Source organism: Tympanuchus pallidicinctus, unplaced genomic scaffold, assembly GCF_026119805.1.
Source record: "Tympanuchus pallidicinctus isolate F22 unplaced genomic scaffold, pur_lepc_1.0 scaffold3, whole genome shotgun sequence".
Taxonomy (NCBI): Eukaryota; Metazoa; Chordata; class Aves; order Galliformes; family Phasianidae; genus Tympanuchus; species Tympanuchus pallidicinctus.
In genome coordinates this window covers 29,735,941-29,755,859 of record NW_026294747.1, presented here as the reverse complement: position 1 = coordinate 29,755,859, position 19,919 = coordinate 29,735,941, and the positions used below count along the sequence as shown (strand labels likewise).

The window sequence follows — 19,919 nt, the reverse complement described above, 5'->3', positions numbered from 1 at the left end:
GCTTTTTTGAAACACGAGGAAATCTTTAGGTCCAATATCACTACAGAAGAATTCTTGTATTCTCCTGTCTACAGATATTCCTAGATTCCCTTTAATGTGATGGCTTAAGGATTCTTTTACCTCACTGAATTCTGGGACATTTACTGAACTATTATTAGCTTGAATTATTATTAAATTTGTTTTAATTATTTAAAGCAATTCATCTGATTTCTTCAAACTATTTCTTTTTTTATAATAACTAATATCAATATATTTTATAATGCCTAATGCGTGCAACGTGTTGCTCAATACACAGTGAGTGTGTAAAAAAAATTGTAACATCCACCTGTGGATGGTGTGAAACTAGCTATCATTTTTCCTTTTTCTTTCTTGCCTTATGAGAAAATCCATTGAAAGAAGGACTGGGGAGGCCAGCCTTGGCTCCTGCATTGAAGCAGTGGGAAAAAAAGAAATGCCAAGCTGTTATTAATAAAAATGCTTCCTATTGGGAATGAATGGTATTGCCAGGAAAAAAGAAAAAGAAAAAAAAAAAGAAAAAAAGAGGATACTTTATAAGTACTCCATGTGAGAAAAACAAAAGGAAGAAAAGCCCCAACTGCTCCACAAAAGTTCTGACATACATACATTCCAACATTTTACATTTAAAAATCAAAATAATGCATTTTCTTTTCTTGTCTTCCCTTGAAAAAGGGACTTTCATTTAGTTTTCCAGTCTTTGAATACTACATAACTATGCTGAGAATTAAAACCTTTAGCATAACAAGAAAATGTATCCAGATTTTGGAATTCAAAGTATTCACTGTAAATATCCTGACTGAACAGTTGTAACCAAAATATATCACAAAGAGGAATCTATGTTAGCAATTACTAAACCTGAGGCTATCAAAGATAAACCACCACATTCATGTGGACAGAGCTTTTTCAGAAAAAAAAGAATACTTTTAATTCAATCAGTTTTGGAATTTTAAAATGAGGAAAGTATGCTTTTGACTTAAAGTTACAATGAGATGACTGTCACATAATTATGGATTCTCATTGCTACAATTTTCATTGCCTAAAGAAAACAGAGATTTTGTAATTCATCTGTGTGAGGTCCATTTACTCCTGCAGAAATTGTAAATAAAAAATACATTCATTTAGAATTCTTTTATCCTACCAGAACCTTATAACAGAAGACTTGAAAGTACTTTCAAAGTCCTGCATATTTTCATGTAGTTAGTATAACAGAATATTATTTCAGAAGAGAAATAAAGTATGCTGTTTCTATGGTCATAAACTATATATCAGCTCACATTTATTCAGATTTGAGGAATATAAAATTAAGAAATTTTGGTGGGCTAGAAAAAGTTGCATCTTATTATTCAAACTCCTAAGGAAACCAGTTGGATTTAAACTGAAGTAAATAGAAGTTATTCGTGTGCAAAAGTCAACCAAATAGCATTAACTGGACAGAAAGCTTCATTTTATTTGCAATTATTAATAGTCCACTACTTTCTGAATTAAAACTACATATAAAACAGAACTGTTCAGTACCATATTTTGCTACCATTTCCTTGTTATTTCTTCCACAGTAGCAAAGACTTCAGAGATTATATTATAACTAACAGGATCTTTTTGGAAACAAGCTAAAGCATCTGTATCCTGCTAGGAAAGCCCCATGTTGTGGCCATTATCCATATTCTATTCATATAATTTTTTATTGTGTTAATGAATATTAGCATTCTAATAACTATTATTATGAAGCATAAGTTAGGGGAATATTGTCACATTGCTGAGATTTATTTACAGTCTGTGCCAACAACAGCAAGTGTAATATGCTATAAAACAGATCAAAATCACATGTGCAGGAGAGCATTAGTGATACCAGTAATGCTTTCTTTTTGTTTGTGAATCCAAGCCATTTTAAAACGGCAGTGGCTTCTGTAAGACTTTAGTGAGTTCAAGTCAATGTTTTCAGTATATGAATGTGAATGGCTAGTATTCACAACCATTTATGAAAAGTTTACTTTGCACTTTTTGTTCTGATCCTTATTAAACACATCAGGTTTACGTCGTCTAGCAAATTATTTTAACCATCCCTACAATTTTGCATTTTTCTGTCTTTAACATTTTATGGAGTTAATATGCATACACAGTTCCAATAAAACTCCAATTTGACATTTAGGCTGACTTAGAGGCTGACTTTGACAACTAAACCAGCAGCAGTTGAACTGCTGAGTTTTCAGAAAGGATGTTCCTTTTAAGGAGCACTAAAAATTTCTTAAGTAATAATTTGTGTCATGGGCAACTTGTTTCTTCCTTGAGGCATCATTTTGACAAACCAATTTTCTTAGCCTATGCAATTTAACAGTAAAAAGAGGATAATAAGACTTTCAGAGGTAGTATAAGAATTGATGAATAACTTCTACCTTTCGTACCACTATTTTATGTTGAATGATCAGGCACAACTGCTTTATTTGAAGTTCTTTAATTTTAATTATGAAACTATGATAGTCTAAATCAAACACTGCATTTAAGATCAATCTCTCTGCAATATAATTTACAAAAAGTGACAAACTTTTACAAGTCTAGAACTCTGCAAGACTCATATTCTGCAGAACATGAAGTACATTTCTATTTATTTTACTCAGACTTGCAGGTTCCCAATGATTCAAACTCTTGAAAACATAAACTAGTCACAGAATGCATTACTAAGCCCTAAGCCAAGACAGTGAAAACCATGGACACAGGATACATGAACAAGTTTGTATATACTTTAAAGTTTAAGTGTTCTTAAGTAAAACATGAGAGAGCATGACAAGCCCAACTCCTAACATGAACCTATTCTGTGGACTGCATGCAACTACTAGCAGTGAGTATTCATCTGCTTTGCATAAGGAAAAGAGGAACAAAATCTGCTCTTCACTACCAACATTCTAATAGGGAAAATATATAATACTCCTGACATCAAGTCGTATGCTATCTCTGTTGCTTCAGTTTTTCCTGTTGCTACCTGTTTTTTTCCTTCTCTCTCAAAGAGAGAAGAAAAGACAAAAAGAGAGAGAAAAGGTACAAAGTGGCAGAGAAATCAAAGTAAACTGCTGTGATTAGGAAAGGATGGAAAAATAGGGAAAAGCAGCAAAACAATAGAAGACAGACACCATTGTGAGGCTTAAATCTGAAATTAAATACAAGCATTAAAATAAAATTCAGAATTACCATTTTATGATTTTTACATTGGTCAGCAGTGTACAACAGCAAGAGCAACACCTAAAAATCATTTCATCCTAACGTTTCTCACTGCTCGCAAAAGTCACAGTGGACAAACTGTGAAATCAGCTTTGTAGGTCTTCTATCAGTTTATCTTAAGCGTAGATTTTTTTTTGAGCATAGGACTTTTTACACAGATAGATAGTGATAGGGCAAGGGAGAATGGATTAAAACTAAAAGAGGGGAAATTTATATTAGATCTTAGGAGGACATTTTTTACACAGAAGCTGGTGAGCCTCTGGCACAGGCTACCCAGAGACGCTGTGAGTGCCCTATTCCTGAAGGCATTCGAGGTCTGGTTGGAGGGGATCCTGGGCAGCCTGATCCAGTAGGTGGAGCCCTGTTCACAAGGTGGATAAAGATGATCCTTAAGTTTTCTTCCAACCCAAGACTTTCTATAGTTCTTTGATTCTTTGGAACTGCACAATATTTTGCTCTCATTCTTACAAGATTTGCATGAGCACCACTGTAATTTTAAAGAGCAAAAGGAACAACTGGATATCACTACCTCCATATTAACAGGGGCAGAAAAGTATATGCCTGCCTACTTTCATATATATATGAATGATCCTGCTTCACTGGGGTTGGAACTCAATGGTCTTTAAGGTTCCTTCCAATCCAAGCCATTCTACAATTCTATGATTCTGATTCTATGACATTCCAAAGCCCTCTATCTGGGGAGATCTTCCAAGTATCAACAACCAAAAATCAGTCTGGCCCTGCTTTCATGGGATACTAATTATGCCTTAAATCAAGGTTTTTATAAATGAGAGAATGGAAATAGAATTTCTTATTGAATCAAGACTGCATATTTAATAAGTTCTGATGCTCAGGTTGATCTAGTATACCTGTGAATGTCTGAAAAAAGTGACATAAATACAAGCTTCACATCATGCCTTGAAATACAGAAAAGCTTTTAAAATTAACTAGCAAAAAACTGTATCAAAATCCTTTTTAAACATATCACCCAAGGACCACACACTACGTAGCAATAAAATAGTAAGAAAAAAAAAACAACTTACTGTTCTGGTTTATCCAGAAGCTTCAGTTCCTCCTCTTTTGAAGTCTGATAATATTGCTCGATTTTTTCCAGTTCATCCTTTTGTGCTCTCTGAGTGAGTTAATATAAAGTGATTAATAACTAATTTTTAACGAGTTAGTAAATTGCTAATTTACTTGCTTTTCTGCAAATAATTATATTTTCAAACACATTTAGAATGTGCAAAAGAGTGAGGCTCCTGAGGTTCCATGAGCTAGCACTGACTTATAGAATGTAGCCCTGCAAATATTGCTACAGGATGCTTCAAAGCGCTTAGATCTCAGAAGTAGCTTTGGTATTTCTTCAACCAAGTGTAAATGCATTCTTGTATACAACTTTAGAGTCAAACAGCCTAAATTAATAAACAGTATCTGTAGAGCAACTTGTCAGAACAGCAATGCACTAGCTTGAACTGTTTTAGCCACTAACATCTTGAATTAGAGAACTCAGCACACAAGCAAGTAACAGGTCTTGAGTAAGGACAGTATTTTTCAGGTAGTACAGAAGAGACAAGTGATAGGTGTATCAACCTTTGTTACTGTTACATCATTTGCAACTACATAATTTTCTCCCAGCTCCAAAAGCAGGCCCCTGGTTTAATGTTTGTTTGATGTTTAATGTTTTAAGAAATAAGCCAAGTAGAGAAACATGTATCTCATTAGGTATCGTTTGATTTTGCCTATCCAATTATTGTTAAACTCCTTAAAGACTTGTCCTACATAAGGTCTCTGGTCAAAAACTACAACATAAAATAAAACTTAGCTTGCTGCATATCTGAATTTCTGAAAGATATGGTGATTAACCACTGGCATATCTCAACCTACTTACATTTTCATATAGTGCTTCCAGTGTTTCCAAATCTACTACGGAGTCATCAACACACAGAATAGCTGTATGGGATACAATCACAAATTAGTTGGTAGAAAACATACTGCAAATTCAATCTTGTTTCCTGAAAAATATGAAAGAGATCTGACCTACTTAAAGGACATATTTATGTCCAGTTAATATCTTACTACTTTCAAATTGCATTTTCGTTCTGATTTTAAATTGCAACACTCAGACAAGAACTTATCATAAACTGTCCCAGGAGAATGGAGTTCTACTCTTCAGTACATTCAGCAGTCAAAGCTACAACCTGCCAAGCGTTCAGCTTCTTGTGTAGCTGGCCAGGCTGGGAACACTGGATATCAATGAACAGCACAGATTTCACAGTAGCATAGAAGGCTGGATGGAAAGGAACTGAGTTGGGACATTTAAATTGTCCCTGTGTGCATGGGAATCAGAATTATGAAAACTGGGAGATCTGTTTATCTTGCAGCTAGCAGTCTTGGGATTTAGACAAGTAGATAACCTTGCAAGAAAATTTAGATTGTATTACAGATTTTAAACTATCTTCACAGAGAATTTCACATTTGAGTTAGCTTCATCCATCAGAAAATTACCTACAAGAAAATTTCCAGATAAAGATTTCTAAATCTTATGCAGACGCCTAAAGTGTACTTTCCAACAACAAATTAATCCTCATTACCAAATTACTTCCAAGTGCTACTACATTTGGATTATACAGTGTTAGGTGCTTCTAACATTTGCAGATTCCACTACAGTTTAGGCAAAAGTATTGGCACTTGGTGCTCTTTAGTGCAGAATTCCCATAAGCTAAAATATGCACAATGGCAGACGAATACTTTTGGATGTCTTACTTATCTGGAGCACCATTTCATCAGAATTCATAAAAGGATTGGGCACAATTTCCAAACAACTGATCTATGTTTAAGTGTTACTGGGAACACTGATAAAAAAGAAAATAAAAAAAAAAAATCAAGATTAAGGCCTTCACCAGTTTTCTGCAAAATCAGAGACACATTCTTTCACAAGTACTTGATAACTTGAAGTTTCAACAAGACTAGATTTCTTCAGGGAAACTTGACTACTTGTGAATTTAGAAGATTTTAAAAGTTCCAGCCGTATTCACAATCCATGATCAAAAGGGCCAAGGAACACATCTTTAAATAATTATTTAAAAGTAATAAGCTTTCGCCTGCTTTTCCATCTATCCCATGATTTTATATTGTGAAATTAACCAGCTGGCTAGTAAATTTTCTCTGTGTCAGACTAATTAATTTTATTAAAAGGTCCAGTGACATTTAGAATGCTTTAAAATTTTGCCTGTCAGTTATGATTCAATCTGTTGACATTACCTCTTGGTTAGAAGTAAAGAATTATGTGGAAGGAGACAATATCAGGGGAAAAGACCAGCACTATCCTGAGCTATTTTTGTCTTATTTCAAAGGTTGAAGAAACCCCAAGAGCATAACCAAACATAAAACCCAAGCTACAGAGCTAAACCAAATTCTGTTTATAAAGAAAAATAATTATTGACTGAATCTATGAGATCATCTGTTGGCCCTAGCAAGACAGTTCACAAATTTAATTATCCTTTGCATTATCCAATGAAATATTAATAGAACCAAAGAAACTGGAAAAACTATTGGAAAATTGATTTCACAGTCTAATACATTTAATTTTTAGGACTTTTAAATACATATATTTAGTTCAACATTTTTCTCTTGTGGTTTCTCTACATCCTATTTTGGGGTACTCTGAAATCTGCTTTTGAAGGAAAAAAATATTATTACTGAGTTGTTCAGAAAAGCATCTAATAGGAGATAAGTTTAACTAATAATAGAAATGCAAAACATAAGAAAGAATAAATCTTTTAAGTACAGGACTATTAGGATGACAGCAAAAAGTTTGGAAGAAAAAAAAAAACAACAAAAAAGCACAATAAGAACATCAAGATTTGTACATCTAACTGTCACACATCTATCAAAAAAGGCTCCCAAATCACAAAGTGCTAAATTCTGATGAACACTTCGGTACTTAACAACGGATCTAAGAAAACAGTGTTGGTTCCAACTGACATGAGAAACTGTTTTGTATGCCAAAATGATTGAAATTAATCCAGTAAAACGGAATCTAATAAGTTAGCACATTACTGGCAATACCCGTGCAGATGGGGCACAGTTAAAAATCTAGCTGTATTAATTTAATGATAGTTTGACATCTTCGGATGTTACTACATGTAGGGTCACAATTCCAAAAAGTCAGAAGTACTACCAAAATCTACAGCAGACTCATTTATTTAATCTTTCTTTACTTTTGTCCTTCTAGCTCTTTACACTCAAGCTGATCAAGCTTAACATAAAATGCATTTGTTGCGGAACACAAAAATGAAAATGTAAAATTACAAAAATTGGTCATTTAAAAAAAAAACAAACCCACACACACATTGATTTGAAAAGCTAGAAGGAATCCCCCCAGTTCACAGGTGTCTTGATATTCTTCATATTCTTAAAATAAGCGTGTGCAGTACATTCGCAGTATGCTGTGTAAATTAACTTGAGTTGGGGCAGATGAAAAAAGCCTATTACACTAGATCAAAGAAACTAATTATTTTACTTTCTTTTTTTAGAACTGAAAGAAAACTTCTTATTTTTTCAGTTAAAAACAAAGCCAAGCTTTAATCATGTGTATTTTAATATAATTAAAAATTAATATGAATATGCAGATAAAATAAGTTTTCAAAACCCTCGTCCAGATACTGTGAATTTAATCATGACACTTAAATGTATTACATTTCATTATATCAAGACTCATATAAGTGTAAGTAATAAAGGTGAATTATCACACATCTACAAAAGAGGCTCCAAAACAATTAATAGCTATTACAATATCAATCATCATTGGTGTTTTTTACTTTTATCTTGCTTTCTAGTTAGCTGTCTTCCTTACACTGTCAGTTCAGTTAGAATATTTCACCTACACCTCACAATATGTCAAAAGGAAGTAGACTCATGCTGTGAAAAGCTGGTAATTTTATTGGGTTCCTCTACCTTTAAAAAATCTGTTACTTGGCCAAGTCTGGTTTCTGAGATCCTTTCTTGCAGGGAAATTGAGGCAAACATTTTTATGTGGCCTATGGTGTCTGCTCACAACAAGAAGAATTTATATACACAAGGATCATTAGTGCAGGGTTGCACCCATTAGGATATAATAACCGTCAGCTAGGACAAAAAACAGATCTGCATCATGCATTCAAACTAACAAGCACACATAAAAATACTTGCCAACTACATTTCACATACTAAGAGTATTGCTTCAAACATAAACTTTTACCAAAGGCTTTAACAGACTCTTTTAAAAACGTATCTAACTGTAAAAAACAGATTCCCTACCAGCACAGATTTTTCACATACTCTATTTTATCACTTCAAAAATGTAAACCAAAGAAAAGCTGAGAACTTAAAGCATACTGTCTGCAGTCTACATACAAAAGTAGATCTTAAAGATCAAACATAAAAAAGGTATCTCTTCTTAACTTGCTTAAATGCCAACAGTCTTAAGACTGTCTCTGATATACAGCCTCACTCCTATTATGCACATTTCAGTTAAATCAGGATTTAATTCCTGATGACAGAACTTACATATACTTAGCAGTATTAAAACACTTAAAATGACAATTAAACTATGAAATATGAAGAATTTATCTTAACTGCCCTCTAATGATAGAACAGAAATATGCTATTTTAATAAAAAGCGCTTGACAAAGTTTCATTCATTTGCCTGAAGTACCTGACTTTTTAATGTACCATATTCTGCACAGTAAGGCTTAATATCATGTGAACATGAAGCCTATCACCTGGACATGTAAATGAAAATGTTACTGATCTAGTCAACTAGAAAGGGATTGTGACAGCTAAATAGAAATACCCATTTTGCAAAACTACCTAAAATATCAAAATTGTTCGAGTTTACTTCTGACTGATTTGGTGTTTTGAACTCATTTAAAGATTTTCACCAACATTTAACTATAATGTAACACAAAAACATTAAAATACACAGGACTAAGAAGCACTACATGCAAGCTGTAGCTTTGGAAGAGTAAGAAAACGCAACTGCTGCAAGCAAGAAGACGCGAGCAAAAGACTCTGGCACTAAAGTTAGCCTACCCACATTAGACTGGATGCCCAAGGCAGATGCACAAAAACATATGTTGTGAATTTTCCAGAACAAAGAAAATAACTTTTAAAGGAAATTGCTTCCCTGCTTCTGAGATGTGTATGGAGCCATCTCTGTGCTTTGTGCATAATATATAGAATGCATAGAAAGCATGTATTCTGTATAGAGGAAAAAGTCACACAATTTCAGAACAGTTTTAACTTTTATAAATCTTTGTTCCCATTTCACAAATGCTTTAGGTGAAATGTCCTAGCATTCTTTTCATTTAGTACAAGTAAGAAAGACTCCAAAGCATCTATCCTTAAACAGAGATATTTTCAAAATATAAGGAGGAAAAGAATTATGAAGTCATTTGTGCCACGTGATATGCTTAAAACACAGGTGGGGATTCAGAAATTCTGAGCACACTAAGGTTTGCAGATTAGACTTGCTCTGGAAGAATAGTTTGCACGGTGCATTTAAGGCACAGATAGACCATGGGGTGTTGAGAAAACTGCCTGATTAAAAATGATACTGTTCTTTACAGCTTAGATGTGCCATAAGCCATATATTGCATCAAGAATATGCAGGATATGTAGCCCAGTTATATAAACTGGCATGACCTCTCAGTGAAGGAAGACTACATAGAAGACTACCATTGCACAACAGTACTATAATCATGCTCTTTCTAGATAATTGGTCCCCTGCAACATGAAAAAATATTGAAGTATGTTGGCATAGCAGTTACTTGCATTGTCCATCACCAGAATTTCCCATGAAGACAAATATACAAAAGCAGACGGCACAAGCCAGGTTTTGTAACAAAATCGATTTTAATCCATTCCATCTAAATGTGATTTATGTTCTCTAGTATCTTCAAAGCATAATGTGTCTCTGCATAGTTCACGTTATCTGTGAACACAAGTATGTTTCAAACGCACAATAAACCCACTAGGTCTCCATACATGCTATTATAGGTTGTCCAGTGCTCTTCTGATTTAATACATAGAGTCTTAGTCATGACACTTAATTGCTTAAAGCCTAGGAAATAAAAATTATTTTTTAGTCACTATGACATTTAGTCATAATGCCAAAGATCAGTCTTCAACTTTCTCTTTTCTTTGCCATACAAGCTAAGTTCTGGCACCATTAAAGTGCTATTACATTGAACATTTCCCTGGGCAAATGTGCAAGCAAAGCCTGCAGCTGTTTTGCATGAATTAAAACAGCACTTTTTAGTCACAAATAGTGTAATGGATTATAAAGCATGCATCTTTTGTGATCCATTGCATTTCATTGATTTGGTCCCTAAGAAAACATGCCAGTATGTAAGAACATCTAATTAATCTGTTATAATGGAAATAGGAGGTATTAGACAATGAATTATTACCAGCAATACACAGAAGCAGAACTTCTGGTGCTCTGCAAGTTTAGTGAAAAAAAAAAAAAAAGTAGGTATTAATGGGAGTAGGGATTGATTTGAGAGAATCACTCTTTTCAACATAGGCATCTAAATTTTATCTACATCCTGCTTTCTGTTACTGTTTTTCATCTGGGCTGCCTCTCAATTTTGTGACTGTCCTCCTGAACAACTATCATGGGAAGTCAGCCCAGATGACCTAAACTGCAGAAAAGATTATTATTATTTGCTTTCTAGTCTACTGCTATTGCTAATGGGAAATACTGATTATACATGTATGCAAAGATCCTCTGTGAGTCCCAACCACTTACTGACTACTACACAGGGAACTGCTTGAGTAATGGAACATTGGTCAGTAAGCGGTTGGGACCTACGGAGGGTCTTTGCATACATTTATAAACAGTATTTCCCATTAGAAACAAAACTGAATCTTCTCACTATGGAGTGAGTCATAATATTTTAATAGCAAAGCCACACAAGTAGTCTTGAGACACAAGTTTGTCTCTCAAGCTGTTGTGTTTCAGCTGAACAATGACAGAAAAAGTAAGGCAGAAGTACACGGATGTGAAAAGGAGTTATACTACTGTCAATGTGTAATATTATAGCATGTTCCACACCTAACAGCTAATTTCCACTATTCATCATCTCTAAAAAAAAAAACAAAACAACACCACTGAAACAATGACTTCAAAATAATAATATCAAGCCTATGCACAACTTTATTATCTCTATTTGATTTTAAAATATAAATGCAGATTCTATAAAGCTTACTGAGACAGACAGATATTCTGTCTGTTTCTTTGGCTCAAGAAAATAATATTATTAATAGTAGTCTAACAAGAAACTATATTACCATCTTCAGTACCAGATTCATCATTAAAATTTGTTAGTGGTCTCAGAATATTGCAACACAAGGTGGGAAGGATTACTCTTCCTCTTCCCCCTACTAAATACTGTGTATCTTGACAGGTGCAGCATAGTAACATAAACTTTCCTTCTGCATCATATAAGTGCCAGTACTACACAAAATGTTGATTCATTTTTACCCTGTCTTCTCCCTAGATGATACTCAGATACAGCAAGAATTTAAATTTATCTGCAAAGGATGAACTTCATTCCCTCAAACAAACACGTGTGAGAGATTCTCTTCCCAAACTGTGGCATCTGGCTCATTATCAAATGCGAAGTGAAACATCTGTGTGCCAGATATGGCCACTGATTTGTTTTGCACTGCTGAGCTATCGAAAGAATATGCTGTGAAGCTATTTACTCCAGTCTGAGAGAATATTCCTACAAATGCAGAAGTCCCACAGCATTTTAGGGAAATACGTGTTTTTTTTTCTTGTGACTATTCTTGTTTTCCCCGCAATTCTCTAATTTTTGCATTCCTCTGTGTGCATATCGCAATTCTTCACTAAAGTAATTTGGGGACAGTTTTCCTAGAACTGCCACTTAGTCCGTTATAGACAGTAAATTCATTTCTATATGGATTTTTAAGAAACATGGTCAGAACAACTTGAAATAAAATTAGGTACCTTTTTTTTTTTTTTGTCATTCCAATTCCATTTCTTTCAAGTTTTTTAATTCTCTGTTGCAAGCTGAAAAAGACAAGTAACTTCTCTCTCCCTCTTGTGTACCAAATTATGCAATGTAATGTGGTTTGAAAAGACGGATGAGTGTTTAATTATCAAGTTTCTCAAAGGTAACTATTTTTAACTCTACTTTCTAAAAATAATAATAATAAAATAATCCAAAACAACCACCTTTTGACATTCTGTACCAAATGATAATGTTCTTTTTTGGGTTAAATGTTGTTAAGAGTGTATCATGGTCTGCTTTTGTTACTAACTATAGCAGCTCTTAAAGAATTTGTCTGCCAATAGACAGTACTTCATAGAGACTAAATTAAACAGAAAATATGGGATAAGCAGACACTAGAAGCATTACATATACCGTTGCCTTCATTATAGTACACATTTCTAAAGGTTCTTTCTACAGAACAGATGTAGATGCTTTCCTTGAGTCTGTTCCCAAGATAGAATCTACACCTCTATCTATCCACAGATCTCGATTAGAGCCATTCATACTAGTTTGAATGTTTCCTATTTTTTCTTTAGATGTTCATAAGCTGTATTCCCAAATCCACTCCGCCTTTTTTATTTTAATCTCCTAGCTGTTCTCATAACCAAGCAGCTGCATATCCTATTGGTGCCTTGAGTAACACGCGTGGTGACAGGCCAGTCATTTGCTACCTCTCAGAATAGAGAGGGTGACGAGTTACAAACTTTCCTTCAGTGGCAGCACTTGTTTCCGTGTCTCTTTTCTACCAACACTCTAATTTTCATTAAACTTGTGGGACTATATTAACAGTGTCTACAACTACAATCAGAGTAGTTCTGTTCTGCAGACAGAAACAGCCCATACGCTGTACACAGTTCAGGGAGCTGCAGTTTTAACTAGCTCACCACTGTGCACTCAAACAGCTCCACAATGCTCTGCATACACAGCAAAGAGGAAAGCTTCAAAAGTGCACTGCTTATTCAAACTTAAATGCTAGTGTATATACGTACAAACATTTTGAATATTTATGCTTTTATCTTAAATTGGGCATAAATTGGCCTGAGGACTTCAAAAGCTGCAGAAGAATGGCAAACTGACAGATAGCTACAGATATGTATGTTGCATTCACAATGCCTTATTTTAGGAGAACATAATGGCATGGAAAACAGAAAGCCTTTCTGAATACCATAAGAACTACCCTGTTTTTATATTGCAATTGCTATCTTATCCTATGCTGCTATAATTCCTGACGGTAAATTATTCAGATCTTTAATATTTAATATTTTTTCTCCATCTCATTCTAATACCTTTCACACAATACTGGCAGGCATAAAGTTGTTTCTTCTTCTTTTTTCCCCTCCAATCCAAAAGCCATCTGTTAGCCCTTGTGCTTTTAAAGTGTTAGATGCTCAAAGGCTCTTCTGAAATTAACAATAATCAATGCCAGCAGCATCTCAACACTCTACTCAGCATTTGCATGTGATGGAAGGAAAACAATAGCAAAAAGGAGACATCAACTTGAATTCTTCCAGCAGTTGTTTTAAATGGTGGATATTTTCTTTTTTTTTAATGTGAAAAAGAAATAAACAATATCCTTAAACAATATCTTTTAAAATCCAGAACATAAGCAGAATCTGAATTACCCCAGGGTTCTGAAAAATCTTCATTTCTCTACAGTTGTAGTGCCAAACTCAGATAATTTCTACCAGTGATGGAATTTATACACCGACTAGCCCAATGCTTTCAAAAATGCCATGCGGTAATTATCTTCTTGATTGCTGCATGGTAGCAGCATCAGTTTCAAATGTGCATTTTATATTGCTAATGAAACAAAATGCAAATATTCAACAAATGCATACAAGCATGTTTAAAGTCCTAAAAACTTGTATAGAAAACCAATACTGAGTTTTTGTCCATGTGAAACTTGCTTAAGCAAAAGGTGTGCAGGAATATGGAACCACCTTGAGAAAACACTGTACTGAAAGTGACATATGAACTGAAAAGGGACAGGAGTTGTACCAAAATTTGCTTCTGGTTATTTAGTTGAAACTTTTACCTATACAGGAATATGCTGGAAGAAGAATTCTTCAGATACAATAAAGGGGACCATACTTGAAGTACATACTGTAAGAAATTCTCTGAGTGGTCCTATGAGAAAAAAATCTATGTATATATCATACATTATAGTATACAATGTATATACAATGTATGATACTATGTATATATCATACATACTGCTTACCTTGTTGAATATCCTTCATCTCCAGGTGCAAACTGGATATTAAAATTCCCACAGTTTGTGATCGCTTTCCATCCAACAATTTGATAATCTAGAAAGATAATTCAAAATTATCTGAGATCAAATAAACATTCTGCAGATTCTTCATTCCCATAAACTCACATAACTTTGAGTTAAATTGAATGTTTCTTGAAACATTTATATTTAATAAATGAAGCAGTAGATCTCATCTTGAGCTTGGCACTTTAATGAATACCTGATATATGTAAGCTTTAATTCTCACCACATCAGCTCTTACTTGAAGCACACTATTAAGAAGTAAAACTGAAAGTGCATCAAATCTTCATTTTGGAAGATAGTTTTTAACCCGTCTCCTTAAGCTCACTGGGGCAAAACTAAGGTATCATAGAATCATCAAATTACCAAGTTTGGAAAAGACTTCTAAGATCATCCAGTCCAACCATCCACCTATTATCAATATTTTCCCACTAAAATCATGTCTGTTAGTACAACATCTAAATGTTTCTTGAACACCTCCAGGGACTGTGATTCAACCATCTGCCTGGGCACCCCATTCCAGTACCTGACCACTCTCTCAGAGTATTCTTTAGATACTCAGAGTACATTACAGATGCATTCGTTTATCTCAGAGTTGATTTTTCAGTAAGAGTACATTTTACTCTCTTTGACAGAGATTCATCTCTTGACCAAAGAGAATTGGAGATATGTTTTCTCGTGCACTTCCCAGCACTACTTCTGGATCAGTATGGGTTATTGAAAGGATTCCTTTCACTTGTGTCTGACTGTGCTTCTTCCTCCCCTTTGACAATCCAAATGAATTAGAGTTTTGTTCATAGTTTGGGTAACAGATACTTGTTAGTATAATAACTAACATTTAGACTGTAATCTTTCAGATGTTGAGTGAAGAGAAGGAGATCAGATCAGGGAAACCTTGAGGAAGTTATGCTGATTAATCTGCTGATTAAAATTAGTGATACTGATATTGATCAGTAAAATAAATAAAGTCACACAGGAAAACTGTCAGGATTTTAGAAATGTAGTTCAGATGTCAGAAGAGACAGATATGATATGTGAAACTTGTATTCTGAACAAAATTTCCCCATCGTGTTTGCACTATTTGTATGTGCAATTTTGATTTATTTTTTAAGCAAGATAAGATAATCGCATCACAAAGTGCAACACAGACGTGAAGTTCTTGAAAATAAGAAAACGTTCATATTCTAGCAGCTGGCTTAATTTGTAATGCAAATGAACAAATGCTACTTTGCTAACAGTTTCCTTTCCCTCCGATATTGTTACAGATGTTCACATTACAGACAGCTAAATGATAAAACTCATACTAATTTAAGCGTTTCCCATGGGTTTTATAAGACTTAGGAACATTTAACTGTGCTGCTATCTAGTTATTCACCTATATAGAAGTTGTAGCTGAAAATACAGGAAAAAGAGAAGCAATAGTAACATTTTTTCCAGAAAAAAACATAGTTACTACTTGTAGGGTTGTGAAATTGGACAGGATATGAATAAGTACAAATACAGGCTTTTGTCTTCAACAAAGATCAGACAAAAATCTTATTTTATGTCAGTGGTAGAAACTTAATTTAATGAAATTATGTTAGAATGGATGTCACATATTTTCTGCCAAAATTGGGAATTTGAGACTTTGAAGGTTAAATTTGCAGCAATTATACTGGACATCAACAAAGGAATACTGTTTTTACACTATTTAAAATATTTTCTTCAAATGAAAAAACAAAATCAGGCCCCTAACTCTCAGAATGCATAATTATACATGGTGACTTGGCTACAAGTTACCAGAAATGAACACTCTCTAAGCACTTCATCCTGTTAACTGCAATTTTTCAGAGTAACTACTATAAGTAACTACTCAGTTTATCATGGCCATTTCTGAAACTTCAAGTGAATTTGCTGAGCTCCTCAACACATTAACTTCGTACAGGGATAATTACAGGCTTGACTAGTATGCAATTTGTATTGCATTCACTGACCTCCAAGTTGACCTTGTTCAGGGGCAAATTCATAGGTTGTCATAAACCCTATTTAGATATGCCTAGTTTGAGACAAAACCGTTCCAGGCTACAGCCGTTATAGACAGTATGACATTTCAAATAAATCTGTTATTTTTAAATGCTAACATATTATTAAATGTAATCAAACTAACTTCCATTGCTTAGCAAGACTTGCTCCTTAGAAGACTAGTACAGTAAATTTAGAGAAGAGCTTCTATAATTTTAAAAGCTGAAGTAAAGATTCATGTTTTAAAACATCCAACCAACAGTATATTAACAGGCATTTTAGACAAATGTACACATGGTCATAATTACCAGCCATCAAACTAGACTCAGACTACCTGAAATGGCTTCAACAACGTGAAATCTCTAAATGAAGGCTAATATTTTATTCATTAGAGAGCAAATAGAAATAAGACAACAGAATTGCTCAAACTGGGCAGTCATAATATTGGGAAATTATACAGGACTTTTGTTACAAACTTTAAAACCAATGTGCATCTTGAAAGATCAGCACTAAACCAGAACATATTGTCCAAAATAGCCATTTCACACCAAATAATGCTTATTCTGGAGGAGCCACTGAAGGGAATTACATGTGTGTATGAATTCTAAATGGAAAGGAGATACAAAAAATTCTTCAGTTTTCCAGCTCATAAAAACCATAAGGCAAATAAAATGGAAGTTTGTAAAGACTGCATTGAACTATTTAGTCTATGCTTTTAAAAGACAAATCACTGCTCACCTCTCAGCATATTGTGACTTGCTTTTAGCTGGCAGTGACAGGCAAGCAGCTAAGATCCAGCTGACGGCAGCTGATGCTGCTATGCCAGCTGGCAGGGTTTGCCAGCTGCCTGCCGCTCCCAGACGATGAATGCGTCGGTGTAATGGATGCAGCATCTAATGGCTCAGGGACAAAACTGTACGTGCCAATGCTAGTTCATTTAATTCACTGATCTGTAACACTATTTGCTCAACGTGGTGTTCCCAGAGTGTTTTTTAACATTATTAAGTTAGTTGATCTGCTTTAGACAAGTGTCTCTTTTATACCTTTCAATATTTATCATACAATGTAAAAGTAGAGACATAGTGAAGCTTCAATACATTCATAAAGTAATCTGTCATTCCTCTTAAAATGTGTTTCTCTAGTGTAGCAAGAAACATATTTCATTCAATATTATATGGCAGACCCACTTTTGTCTAAGTTTAATGTCTACATTCTGTGCACGACACTTACTGGTGCAGCACAGATTCAGTTTACTTTAGTGATTAAGAGCTAAATCCTTCCTCCTGCTGGTGCAAGGATTCTTTCCATAATATTTAAATTTTGTGAGAGAAACCATAAGCTAAAAAGCTGTTCTAGATATCAGAGTGTTTTCCTTCATTCCTTCTCATTAACTTTTATAGTGAAGTCAACAGCCTGGACCCATAAGTAGCCTGCTGAAACCCTGTTCAAATGGAGGAGGAATATCCTGCACAAGAAGCAAGTATGTCCCTCCACCATTTTTACATAAACACCCCAAGACTACCAATGAAATTTCAGAACCTTAAGACCATATATTATGCCTTATCAAAGAAGAGCCATATTTAACTATTTTATATTTACTTGGATGAATCAGTTTAAGATCTTATCCATGTTTTTAGTATTTTAAGATGTGTATTTCTAACTAAACTTCTCTAACTTTATCTATCGGATGAAGAAAATTTTTTTTTATCCTTTTTCTAAATGTCTAGCAACTGCCAATGTTTCAAGACAAAAGTGGTAAAAAAAAAAAAAAAGAAAAAAGAAAAGGTGGCAAAAAACTTAATTCATTTTCTTTATTCCTACCAAAACCATAAAAACAAACAGAACCACAAAGATAGATGTTTACCCCTCATGTATACTTTTCCCATCCTACACAACAGAGGAGCTCTGCGGTAAGTAAGAAATGCCGTATTCATTCTTCTCAGCACAGCCCAAATCATTAAAGAAAGGGAGAGTGCCTTGGAAGAGTGTGCACTAGCATTCTGCTACTTTTACTTAACTTTGCATGCAGTTTATTATCTTATGCAGAATGTTGAAGACAGTTGTGTTTCAACCTTGCAAAGCATCCAACATTTTCTGCAATAACTGCTCTTCTTGCGGAAACACAAAGTTCATTAATTTAAATTCCTCATTTAGTTAGATGGACAAAAAACTTGCTGACAGACATATCCCTTTCAGTTAAAAAAAATGCAATTCACTCAAAATATTGACACTCTTTTTAAATGGGAACACATGTTAATAATTATGTGAAGTCTGTTAGAGATAATAGACAACAGAAAAGCCATTATCTTTAATGTCCTCCTGCGTCTTTGAAATGATAATCATTGCACTAAAGGGCCAAAAATGATTGATGGACTTTCATTTGGAGCATACACCTGACACAAATTACTTGATATTTACCCTCCATCCCTCATTTTTTTCTTCCAAGAAGACAGAGTGGCATCGCAAACATCCAACTATCCTGTTTCTTGAAAAAGTATAGGAGAGTAAGCTCCTCACCAGTCCCCAAATACATTGGAAAAATTAATGCAACTTTCAAATATTTAACTTCAGTAATGGAGCTAGATAATGCACATGGAATAAATCATAGCAAAGGAATGTTCTTTTCTAAATAACCTCTTTTTTTTTTTTTAAAAAAAAGCCATACAGTGCACAGAGCTTAATACATAGAGAATCTCGCTTTTAATTTCATTCCAAAATCCATTTCCTAATTCTGCCTTTCTCCTGTTTTGTAGCACAATGCCCTATCTTGGTTAGGCATATCTAATAGGAAAAAGAAATCCCATGGCTTCGAAACAATTACAAATGCCTGTCAGCTTCAAAATTTGCATTGGTCCTTACAGAAAAATAAATATTAACAGTTTAGAATGACCGAAAGTAAAAATTCTTTGAATATAAATTTCACTGCTACTGCTTCATCTGTCATAAAAATACCAATAGTGGGTCTTCACAGTCTAGAAAAGATGTTAGATTCTTCAAATTATATTAAAACCTATTGAAAGCTGAATTATTTCAAAAAGATAAGTTTGATTTTTTTCAACAAAATGATTTAGAAATTTTATATGTTAGCCACTTTCAGCTTTCATTTTTTTCATAATCAGCTATGGACCTTAACAACAGTGTAGTGAATGTACTTATAGTTGAACATTTTTGGCATGTGAGAATTTTATATTTACAGTTTCATATATGGGACCTTAAAATGTTGGTTTTTTTTTTAAATAAATCATAAAATCCCTGACAAATGCTTTAACGGTAATCTTATTGAATAACATAATAGATATAAAAATAATATATCTAGAAGACTGAAACCTAAGCATGAGAAAATGCAAAAAAAT

At 34.1% G+C, this 19,919-nt stretch overlaps 1 protein-coding gene across 2 annotated transcripts in view; it reads right to left on the bottom strand.

Annotated features, from left to right (window-relative positions):
• Nucleotides 1–19,919, bottom strand: part of LOC128085997 (formin) — a 125,258-nt gene that overhangs the window by 58,749 nt on the left and 46,590 nt on the right. For both annotated transcript variants that reach the window (XM_052694065.1, XM_052694066.1), the window contains 3 exons: nucleotides 14,512–14,599; nucleotides 5,117–5,178; nucleotides 4,272–4,360 (listed from right to left, as the gene is read on the bottom strand). In XM_052694065.1, the coding sequence (XP_052550025.1) occupies nucleotides 4,272–4,360; nucleotides 5,117–5,178; nucleotides 14,512–14,599 (239 nt within the window). The remainder of the gene's footprint in view (nucleotides 1–4,271; nucleotides 4,361–5,116; nucleotides 5,179–14,511; nucleotides 14,600–19,919) is intronic.